A 12,067-nucleotide genomic window follows, 5' to 3' on the forward strand; every position below is an offset into this window, starting at 1 on the left:
CACGTGAGTAGTTATTGAAATATTACAGATTTTTTTGCATTTCCCATTGTCACTAATTTATTGCTTATAGTGATCTTATAAAAAATAGAAAGAGATGAGAAGATGAGTCTAATTCTTATAAATCGACATTGTGACTTTCGGACTTGATGATAATGTCCCTACAGGTCAGATAAAAGTTTTTTTGGATGACATTGAAATGTATACATTATAAATTTAATCTATTATTATTTGATTTTAATTATGACATTAAAGTTTTTTACATAATAATAACATATTATGAATTTTTAGGTTTACAATGTAATTTGGGTAAGGGGACCTTATAAAGCTTGGCTCCCACTTTTCAATATGATCCAATTATTATATAATGCATTAGTAAACCTCTTCCACGATCTCATGGTAAAACCTTGTTGGCGAGAAATTATCATATATAAGATCAGAATGCATGACTAATTATAGAACATGTTTAAGGGTTATAGAACATTGACAACCTAACTACCTTGAAATTAGTCGAGTTCATGCTACCACAATTTGCTTTGTGCATTGGAGTAGTTGTGGCCTACACTAATATAATGATAATACAACTATAGTCAAGTGTCACATGACCCAACATTTATGCACAGGCTTAAGTCAAAATGCAAGCCAGGACAAGCCAAATCTAAGAGTATACGTTCCATTTACAGCTGTCTTACTCGACTAAACCTAAGAGTGCATGAGTGATTCTATCTGACTTCGCACAATAATGTGCATTATACAATGCATATAGAACAAGTGGCCGACGTGGCCTATCAACCCGAGCACTTACCCATCTTTGTCATCAACCACCTTAACCGTCATTACCCTCCTTGACGATCGAAACTGCCACCCTGTGTAGTTGGCATAGATGTGGAGCTCGAAGGTTCCACATCAGCTTCCCAGATCATCGGTGAATTGAGTTCAGCTTAAGAGTTTGCATTGTGTTGTAGAAGAACTTGCATCGAGCATTATCATGAGTGCTGAAGCTGATAAGGATGAGGATCAAAAAGAGTCTTCAACCCAGGAGTTAGGAGAATTGATGGACACCATATCATATGTGTAATGGCTGTCGAGTTTTGAGCACGGTATGTGTAATGCCTCAAACTTAGTAAAGTGGTAAAGATTTGAACTGACACTTGTATATTACTTGAACTCATATATTATCAGAGTCAATGATCATGATGAAAAGATACCTGTAGATGGAGCCAGAGTGTATCTCACGCTAAGATTTGATTTTTAGTTTATATTGTTTCTTGACGAGAACTTCAAACTTTAAGTAGGGAAGACCGATTCAGACGTCACATGCATCATTTTTAGATTTGATGGATGATTTCTTTTAAAAGTAATATTTTCTGATGAATTATCTGATCCGATCATATAAGGAATGCTGTGCACAACACAAGGAAAAGAGCGAAGCGAGAGTAGAAACTATCCAACTAAAGACAGCAGCAAATCGATCCCACCACCTGTTTTGAGAGATTGTCAGAATTCTCTTTTGAGAGCTGTGTTTCTACCTTCAACCTTCCACCCTAAATGTTGATGGTGGTAACTCGACGCTTTGATGCAGGAACTGATGTATAATATATATACATTGGGATGAGAGTTTTGCACATGATATAACATGGATTTAACTTGGTTGTGAATGAACTTGTTCTCTTCTTCATCATTATCAAGTGCTCTAACCAATGTAACTTGTGAAGCAAACACTTGAAGAAACTGCAGCAGGATAGACGTACATGACATCTAATGGTTCTCCATGCTTTTACATCTCCTTAGACTCGCCACAGCTGACATCCATGTCATTCTTCCATTGTAAGGTTCCAGATCTAATGATCTTTCAGACAGTAACCTGAGAGAAATGGCTTCTTTGTTTTTCTCTTCCTTGTACCAAGTTGAAACATACTGTGTGCACTGTGACTCATTTTGCCCCTGAATCTGTCATGAGTGTTTTTTTCCGAAGAAAATGGAAGATTGTTCCCCTTTTACTTTTTCTTTTGTCTTCAAGATGGAATTTATTGGTGCGCTAGCACTATATCCTTTTCCAACTTGACAAGAAACCGCAATGGATCTCAGACATATTTGGCATCTACCTCGTAAACAATCTACGCATGAACAGGGCACTTTATATAGATATGATTTCAGGGAAGCTACCCGGAAGGTGCTGCTAAATGGGTTGATTGACTACTCAACTTCACAGAAAGCACATTCCAGTCAACTATAATTTCTCAGATTAAGACTTGAACGTGTTTTTAGCTGGTGAAGTGGTTGTCCATTTGATGGACATGCTCAGAATACTAAATTCCAAGGAGATGAGAACATTGCTTCTTCTTTATCTTGTACCGGAAGCAAGCGACTTTGTCTAGAAGGTCGATGTTACGCTATCTAGCATGAGTGGTTCTTTGTTGAAGAACGTGATAACAGTTAACAGTCATGAACATGTTCTAGTCCGATCATAAAGCTGGTGCGGTTTTGGATGGCATGAGGAGGATGAAGAGATGGGTCGACTTGAAAAGCTTCGAGTAGCTCTGTGGCGCAGATTCCGTCCGGGGGAGAAGAGGCCGTGAGGTCGTCGCAATGGCCATGTCTGCTTCATGCTTCTCTCTCATCGGTGCATTCATGCTCCAGCAATGAACATCCACACAAGGCGAAGAAGAGCGGATTCGTCGTGCCCACACGCTCGAGGCATGAGCATCCACGAGGCGAGAGGGAGACGGCCATCCTGCTGCGTGTTGAACTCCGTCTTCTCCCGGACATGACCCCACCGAGCCGATACCCACTTCCAACAACACACAGTAATTAGACCGCTGTCATGGCCTACATAAACATGTGGGGGCCACTTTTAGCCGTGGGCCCACATAAAAATCCGGTTCCTTAGATGAACCAGTCCTGCCCGACCACTCCGTCACACGACCACACACCTACCTCTTAGACGACCGGTGGAGAGACCGGGTCCCACTGAGAATCGATCCTTTTTCTTTTCTTTTGGGCAGACGAACAATTTTCGGGTAAGTAGTCTTTCCCAAATTCGACGCAGGAGGTGGAGGGAAGTACGGATCGGAACTAACCAAAACGAAACTACTCCCAACCCAAATCTAAATCCAACTCCTCATCCATTAAGAACAGTTCGAATCCAATCATCATTAGTCTCTTCTTCCTCTATTTATCCATCTCCACGTAATTAATCTGATCCATTAATTACTTAATTACCTGTCCCTCGCCGTTAATTACTTCTTGGATGACCCACCACGCCATAACAAACAACAAGAGATCGATCTCCCGTTCCTTCTTCGACAACTCCACCATCGCCTTCTCCTCCTCCATGGAGCGTTTCCCGGCCGGGGCCGATGTCAACGGCGACTCCCCCGCCGGCAGTCCTAGCAAAGACCCCCCCTTCCTCTACCGCGCCCGCGCCCTGGACTCCTTGGACGCCGTCAAGCAGCGCGCCTACCGATTCGACGGCCTCGGCAACTACGTCGACAAGGCCTGGGACCTCTCCGAGGCCGCCGCCTGCCCGAAGGAGTTCCACTGGTACCACGTTGAGCTCCCTCGCGGCAATGTCAAGGGCTTCCGCAACCCGCGGCTCGCCGTCTCCACCCAGTGCCTCATCGACGCCCTCTGCCCGCCCCTCAAGTTGCAGGACATCCTCGCCCTCTCCAGCAATGGGCCCTTCTGCGCCCACGTCGACGGCGCGCTCATCTTCCGCATCAACTCCCCCGGCCCCGCCGCCTCCGACTTCACCCTCCGCCTCGCCGCCCGCGTCACCGAGTCCTCCGTCATCACCGTCTCCCTCGGCCGCGTGCCCCGCCTCGGATTCTCCCCCACCGGCCAGTCCCTGCTCTCCGAGATTCCCAAGGTCGAGCGTTGCAGCGGAGACGACGATGGCGCCTCGGACAAGGCGGACGGCGAGTCCGGCAGGGTCGTCATTCCGGTGCACGTTCTCGAGTTCTTGCTCACCATGAACCATTCGGAGGAGGCCGACAACCCGGTGCCCCGGAGCGTGTCCAATCTGCTGGTTCATATAGTCGACACTCATGTGGATCATCTGCAGGACATTGTCACCAGGCTTGAGATGGAATTGGATTCGGTCGAGCTTGAATTGGATAGAGGTATTTGCTGCAACTTATTTCATCTTAGTTGAACTGTAGCTGGTTGTTCTGCAATGAGCTTGATTTTTCTTGCAATTTCTATATTGTTGACCTATTATTATACATTTTAATTGGGAACGCATTGTTGAACGCTAAGGCATTAATACTTTAAGAGCTAAGTAATGTAAAATTTTAGACATAGGTGAAGAAAAAGGTTGGGTTCTTGGCACAGAAGCTAGCAGGAGATTTGTTCATTATGTTTGGGGCAAATCATAATGTATGGTTGACCAAACTTGACAGACATTGTTCCCATGCCAAAGAAAATATTAGTTCTAGTGATTTTAGAATGACTGTTCTGCTTTATGAATCTTAAAATGATGTGACAAATGAAATTCATATAGCTTAGGAAAAAGAAAAATCCCTATGGAAAGTTGGGAGAATTTACAAATTAAGATTATAATTTGTATCAGGCGTATTATCATCATTCTCTCTCTCTCTCTCTCTCTCTCTCTCTTTCTCTCTGTGTGTGTGTGTGTAGTTATGGTGCATCTTGGATAGAATTTTGGTGCCTAATACATGGTGAATGATAGCAAATTCATGGTAAGATTGCAGTTTGGGTACTGAAGATGTACATCAAGACATGTATATTCATCTGGTTTGTGGGGTTCATATATGTTGATTTTCAATCATAATGATGATTAGTATATATTATATCATGCAGTCTCACATGATCCGGTTGGTCGAACTAATTCACCTGAAAAGAAGGCTCTTTCAATAATTTGTGACAGTTATAATAGGTTAAGACAATTTAAGATGGTATATAAGATGAAAAATGAGTCCAAGCTTCAAAAACTAGTTACCTACAATGGATTCAAGAACTTGTTATGTCCTTAAATCAGATAATTGCAACATTTAGCTCATCTTAAAGATGTCACAACTTGAATTGATATCAGGCAGTGTCATTTATTTGATATCATTCTGTTCAGGAGTCCCTTTTATTATGCCTGTCTTCTCATATCATGACATTAATTTGACTTCATAGTTTGTTAATGGAATCTGTTATTATCTTAAGGATTATAACCTTCTTTGAGGTCTTGGTTTTCAATTGAGATGCTGAATTTTGCAAAGAAAAACAAGTGAACATTACTAGGAAGTATATGCCTTATGTGAAACCCTATTCTCTTGCACCCTCTGGAGGCCTCTCATGGCTGAATTTTCATGGCTGACTGGTTTGGAATCTCCCTAACTTTCACAACTTTATGCAGCTCTTACTTTATTGGATTGCTTCTAATGGGTAGATTACAATCAATTTTGTAATACTTTTGTCTTTGTTGCCATGTCTATTAACATGCTTTCAACTAAGTATATCTCTTTCTAGTCACAAAAGCGAGAACATTATTTTGAAAATTCTCCCTTCTTTTTCACAATTTTTTTTCAGTTACTATTGACCTATGTGAAAAATTCAACACTTTCATGGGAAAAAAAGATGTAATTTCTGACCTCAGATAGATAATAGTTTGTTAAATTCCTGAACCCTAGCTGTTGGCTACTCCATCATGCTGTCAGAGCATGGTGCAATTGCAAACCATGATAGTGAATTCAGAAAGATATTGCAAAGATTGTATGTATACCAAGCAAATTATTTTTTTCTGCACAATGAAGATATTATCAAGAATAATGAGTTTACTAAGTTCTGAAATTGGCTACTATTTTCAAGTGATTGTGGGTAACAAGATCTCCTCGTTTATGGTTTAGGCCATAATATGCCTATTTGACCTTTATCTGCTTTATAACAAACATTACCAAATTCTGAAATTGGTTAACTTTTTAAGTGCTTGTTTGCAGCACTCCTTGTTTGTGGTTAAGTAGGCCATAGTATTCCTGTCTGACCTTTATCTACATTATTCAACAAATACGCTTTCATTATAATATAAATAATCAAATATAAACAATAAATACTGTACTTTCATGTTGTCATCTAGTGGACATCATATTATTACTTCTCATACATTTTAATAGTATTATCTCTTTTAGTTGGAAGCTGTAGCTTCTGCTCAACTTGGTTTGACATTGTCATACTTCATTTCTCAATGTAGTTGGCCACTTCTCTTTTAAAGTTGACATTTTCAAAACCCTGACATGCATAGCAACCAACAACTAACTTTGTGGTATTAAACTTGTATGATTTGATGAGGAACTATGACTACTTGGTGGTCAAATTTCTTTGAACAAGTTATTCATACATGCTCATATACAATACTTGAACATGATTATATATGTCTTGGTTTGTTAAGCTAATTTAGATAAACTGTTTCATCTTAGTTATCAATAGTCTGTTGTTTGAAGACAGAATCCTGAGGTGTATGTGAAAAATATGACCCCAGTTATATAATTCTTCAAGTCTCTTTTATGCCATCAACGAATAATTTGCACAATTTACATTAATATACAACATCTGTACTTGCATGTTACGGTGTCCTTTCTGTTAGATTTAGAAAGTAATTTTTCTTTTGCTAAAAGAAAATTAATATCGGGTTAATTTTCTATTGTTGTCTCAATGTGTTGCTTATGCACGGTTTGCTTAAGTGCTATGCTGTCACTTCAATTGTAGGGGGTTCCTTACTAAAGAAACAAATGCTGGACGACCGAAGATTTCCAAAGATGCATCTGAACTTGCAACGTCTTCTACAGGTTCCTTAATTTTATTTATGATGAATAATAGAGAATTCGTGATGTCATCAAAAATACTACTTAATTTGCTATAGTGATTGTAGTATTTTGTTTGTGATCCATCCGCATTGGTCAAAATTAAAATCCTGAAGTTACTATTATTTCAGGTAGTGTCTCATGGGGAGCAAGTGTTCCCACGTGTTAAAGAGAAGTGTGCAACCAAGAGTTGGTTTGCAAATGAAGATATCATTGCTCTTGAAGAGCTAATTAGTCGTCTTAGGAGGCTAAAAGAGAACTTGGGATTTATTGTAAATCGTGTCACAGCAGTTCAGGCAGGTCTCGATAGTTGGCAGTCAGAGCAAATAAACAGAAAGCTGTACTATCTTTCTTTTCTCTCAATCATCTTTCTTCCATTGTCTATAGTCACTGGAAGTAAGTATATTTTTCCTTTTGTTTAGTAATTCACTTTGGTCTTTCAATTTTAACAAGACATTATTTGAAGTGGTGCAGTAACTTTTTTTGCATTTCCTGTTGCAGTTTTTGGAATGAATGTAGGAGGTGTACCATGGACTGGACAAAGAGATCCTGAATTACAGGATGGGTTTATTAATGTCATGATCCTATGTGCCATGGTAGTGTTTCTTCTTCTGTTATGCTTCATCTTCCCATCTCTTTATGCACATATATCTGCTTGGCAAAGAAAACATTCCTTGAAATGGAGTTGGTCTATCAATGGAAAATCATTCTTGCGAAGAAATCCTCCAAATGGCATTCGAAGGATTTCGGCAAATGGATGTTGGAGAAGTGATTACTTGCCCATCTAGAAAGATATTTGAGCCCTTGAGGTACTCTATCTCTATATTAATTATTCTTGCTAGTAAAAAATAATCAAATTATGCTTCGAATTTGAGATTCTAAAAATACCTTGTATGCTGACTAATGCATATTTGATCTTTTTGCAGTGAATTTTCCATCTCCAGCCTCTTGGAGGTGCTCTCTTAGCACTTCTTCGGCATGAATAACTAGAGAAAGATTCCTTGAATTTATTTGTAAAAATAAAACTGTTCGAGAAGCATAATTCTCAAATCGGAAGCATGGAAAGGGTTCGCGGCTGATGTACAGTTATCAATGGAAACAAAGATCATTATGCTGTAGTCCTTGAGAATTAGTTATTCATTATTGTTCGAGGATCATAGAACACCATCTCCTTCTAATAAAGGTGATCTCAGTTCCATCATGGAATGTTTTTGAATTCCCAAAACCATTTTCTTTTTAACAAGGAGATGAATTACACATGCAAGAATGGTGGTGTTTATAAAGATGTGTTTCGTGTCTCCCCTGAGAAAACAGATGCTGGAAAGAACATGTATAGGATGTCATAATGCTCGCTCTCCATATGCCAACTTATTCCACTTCATACATCAGAAATTGTTGTCATCCTCTATATGGGTACCTTTTATGAGCCATTACAGGTTAGCTCGATCTGAAACTGAACCCCATCCAACATGGGAATATTCTGAGGCTTAGTAGAGAGCTGATTAGAGAAGCAATGTCGATTAAAATTCCATGATAAGTTTTGCTTGTTTTCTGAAATTTGAGACTCGAAACATCTTAAGGAGATGGTCAGTGTGAACAACAACAATTGGGCATGCCTCCATGTCAAGAACAGCAGGCACCCATTTCAATGTTATATACAGAAACACCTTTTTTGTTCCCCTCCGATGTGTTTTCGGTCCAAACCAAAATCAACACTCGCTCCACACACAGAGAGAGGGCTTCAACTTGAACTGCATGTATTGTTATAATCATTATCACACTGGACATTTCAAATTGATCTCCTCGACATAATTTATCTAAAAGATTAAATTATCTCCTATCTTTGCAATAAATATATTATATATATATAAAGTAATAAATGAGGAATTATTAATATTTCTTCAGTGATATCTATGAAACAACATTCTAATTTCTTTTAGCCAAAATAATTTGGATCATCATTGATATGATGACCTCTTATGTGGTAACAAAGCTTTAAGAATAATTTAATCATCAAATCACGTCCGCCACTCTTTTTCCTATAATGACGAAATTACCCAGCGGCTTCGGCTCCTTTTATCGCCTCCAAACCCTAGCCCTATAAATCCAAGAAGATAACCTCCGCTGCACACCTCGAGACCCGGCGCCGCACGGCAGGAAGAGAGATCGCAAGGGGAGTTGTCGCACACTTGGCTGCTCCAACGAGATGAGGGCGAAGGTGAAATCTTTGATCTGAGTTGTATCTTCCTATCGTCTTCTATATTTCGTTTCGTGGTTACTGTTTTAGGATCCAAACTATTTCTCCTACCCTTCTCTTTTCTTGCGCTTTGTGGTGTCTATCGAGCAGCAATGTTTTCGGAGCTGGTATCAGGTTTTCTTAAAGTTTCGTCGTCGCTCAGGATCTTGATCATCGAAGTGGTCCGATTTTCTGATGTTTCTGATCCCGCACTCGGTCTTTTTGAAAGATTTTCTTCGTAAAGATGGCTTCTTTGCATGTTCTTTGAACTCGTACCGATTAGGATTTATTCGGTGTCCTTGTGAACTACATGGCCTCTTTTTTGGATTCGTGACGGTTGCTGTCGACATCCTGTAGTGGTATTTGGGGGTATTTCGGATACGATGTGGGATCTTTTATAATTTGGTCGAAAGTATAATTTGTGTTCGAAAACAAACACCGGAATATAGAATCTTGATCGTAGGATTTGACAGTGTTCTTGGATTGCTTTTGCCTTGATCATATCCCTGTCGCAACACATCTTTTTGTTTGTCATAGGGTTTTATTAGGGAAACAACATAGGGTAGAAAGTTATCCTTGAGAAGCATTGTTTATGTTTTTTCCTTTGTCTTGCGATACTTGATGTAATATGGGGGTTCATTTACCCATGGTTATCAGAAGTCAATCAAACCGGGTGGTCCGACTGAAAGAAATCGATGCTTGATGTAATATGGAGGTTCATTTACCCATGGTTATTAGGGAAACAACATAGGATAGAAAGTTATCCTTGCGAAGCATTGTTTGTGTTTTTCCTCTGTCTTGCGATACTTGATGTAATATAGGGGTTCATTTACCCATGGTTATCAGAAGTCAATCGAACCAGGCGGTCGGACTAAAAGAAATTGATACTTCATGTAATATGGGAGTTCATTTACCCATGGTTATTAGGGAAACAACATAGGTTAGAAAGTTATCCTTGCGAAGCATTGTTTGTGTTTTTCCTCTGTCTTGCGATACTTGATGTAATATAGGGGTTCATTTACCCATGGTTATCAGAAGCCAATCGAACCAGGCGGTCGGACTAAAAGAAATTGATACCTGATGTAATATGGGAGTTCATTTACCCATGGTTATTAGGGAAACAACATAGGTTAGAAAGTTATCCTTGCGAAGCATTGTTTGTGTCTTTCCTCTGTCTTGCGATACTTGATGTAATATAGAGGTTCATTTACCCATGGTTATCAGAAGCCAATCGAACCGGGTGGTCGGACTAAAAGAAATCGATTAACTGGTCTGATTGGATGTGATGTGATGAAAAAAATAGAATAACCCGATCGACCGAATCAAATCATGATAGTTCCATAAAACTGGTCTCGTTTTGTAATTTAATTTTTTCTTAATCGTTTGTTTTAGAGGATGTTTATGTCGATCATGAAATTATGATCGAGTTAAAAATAAATTAAAACTGATTCTGTTTAGTATATTTATCACCGATGTTTATGTTTATAATGTTGATTGGTATTATTTGTTTATACAACTTTTCCTTTTAATTTGTTTGATATTTTTATTTTATATAATTTTAAATCATTTAATATATTTTAAAATACTTTTTAATTAACCAAGTGACCCAAGGCTTCTGGATTAGGTTCTGATAACTATGCATTTACCTATTGTGCAAGGGTTTTTATCTACTCTGAAGAAACAAATAAATAAATTCCACGGTCTAAATACTAGAATGGTCTAGAAATTCGAGTCTAAAGTAATTTTTTTATTGTAATTCCATCATGGAAGAATTATAAATCTCCAAAATAACAGATGCTACTTAAATGTTCATCAATAACTTTTGTACAAGTTTCTGAGTTCATCAATAACTGGAGTATGGGATCTGGTGTTTCTTGAACTACTGATGCTACTTAAATGTTCTCGGTGAAAGTTTGACGATTCCATTCTGCTGTGTTTTTGTTTGTTCACATAGCTGAGCTACCTTTTGTGACTGCAGTGGAAGAAGAAGCGAATGAGGAGACTCAAGAGGAAGCGACGAAAGATGAGGCAGAGATCCAAGTAAGGTGGCTGTCTCTGGGATAGTCTTCACCTGCCCATTATTGACCAGAGATCCAAGGCCTAGTATTTCCCTAATTGCTAATGTTGGCTTAGAAGCCATATGTTATGCTTAGCAGGTGAACCAATTTGTGGTTTATTCACTGTTGGGGATGATTAAACATTTCCAGTATGTTATCAGTATCTATGGATGTTCTGTTTTTTCTTATGCTGTGTGTGAAATTGTTAGTCATGTCTACTTTCCTGTTATCGATTGTAATCTTTTTACCGCGGTGTTATTGGTATAAGATTACATTGGTTATACGTATGTGAGCGACAAGCGTGACATGAAGAGAGAGTTCAAAAACAAAAAAAAATTATATCTTGAAATAAAGTTGAGTAGTGTCGACAACGGTGAAACTATTTGATGACATCGAGTAGTTTTTCCTTCCATCATCAGTGGGTTCACCGTCGAGAGTTATTTATCTAAAGCTTTCGAGAGTGACATACATATCTTGGCAGAGAGTCTTATGTCTTGCTAATCCAAAGGACATTATAGATAGATCCCTTTGCTGAATTTGTGGAAAGCAATCTTGTATCTAACTTTGGTAAGAAAGAGTGCATTCGGTTCAAGAAAATTTCTCTTGTGAAATGAACTTTGGCCAGTTTATTACCATATCTACAAGATATGTGAAAATGCATTCGGTTCCTATATACGTAAATTCCAACATACGACAACGTTATGGATAATACTGTACATAAAAACAACACTGCATTCATCATCGATGCTAAAATAAAATATACATGTTCCATGCAATGCTTAAAAATAAATGATTAATAAACAGGGATAATAACCAACATTAATTTTTGTACATTGCAGGGCAAATCCTTCGAGGTAATACCGAGCAGCTTGCCTACGCACAATGTATAATTTCGACGATAAGAAAACAAAAACCCACAAAGGATCTCTGATCCCACGTCGGCATTCTATTCCAATAATGAATTATATAGA

The 12,067-nt window shown here is 38.7% G+C and overlaps 1 protein-coding gene and 1 long non-coding RNA gene across 2 annotated transcripts; both read left to right on the top strand.

The window, feature by feature from the left end:
• The first annotated feature begins 3,164 nt into the window (after positions 1–3,164).
• LOC103988544 (uncharacterized) lies at positions 3,165–7,921 on the top strand. The gene is made up of 5 exons (XM_009407099.3): positions 3,165–4,118; positions 6,709–6,788; positions 6,935–7,199; positions 7,305–7,612; positions 7,730–7,921. Exons 1-4 carry the CDS (start codon positions 3,248–3,250, stop codon positions 7,589–7,591), a joined length of 1,503 nt encoding a protein of 500 aa, XP_009405374.3. The 5' UTR covers positions 3,165–3,247; the 3' UTR covers positions 7,592–7,612; positions 7,730–7,921.
• Positions 7,922–8,883: 962 nt separating this feature from the next.
• On the top strand, positions 8,884–11,284 carry LOC135640265 (uncharacterized). Its single transcript, XR_010497244.1, has 2 exons — positions 8,884–9,021; positions 11,018–11,284. It is a non-coding gene; the product is annotated as an uncharacterized LOC135640265 (long non-coding RNA).
• The last annotated feature ends 783 nt before the right edge of the window (positions 11,285–12,067 follow it).

This window comes from Musa acuminata, chromosome BXJ3-6, assembly GCF_036884655.1.
Source record: "Musa acuminata AAA Group cultivar baxijiao chromosome BXJ3-6, Cavendish_Baxijiao_AAA, whole genome shotgun sequence".
Lineage (NCBI taxonomy): Eukaryota > Viridiplantae > Streptophyta > Magnoliopsida > Zingiberales > Musaceae > Musa > Musa acuminata.

What these genes read in the sequence shown, in the direction of transcription:
- LOC103988544 (XM_009407099.3), top strand. Translation starts at nt 3,248, where the DNA reads ATGACCCACCACGCCATAACAAACAACAAGAGATCGATCTCCCGTTCC. An exon ending in ACTTGCAACGTCTTCTACAG is followed by an intron (nt 6,789 to 6,934) that starts GTTCCTTAATTT and finishes CTATTATTTCAG; the next exon opens with GTAGTGTCTCATGGGGAGCA. An exon ending in ATTGTCTATAGTCACTGGAA is followed by an intron (nt 7,200 to 7,304) that starts GTAAGTATATTT and finishes TTCCTGTTGCAG; the next exon opens with TTTTTGGAATGAATGTAGGA.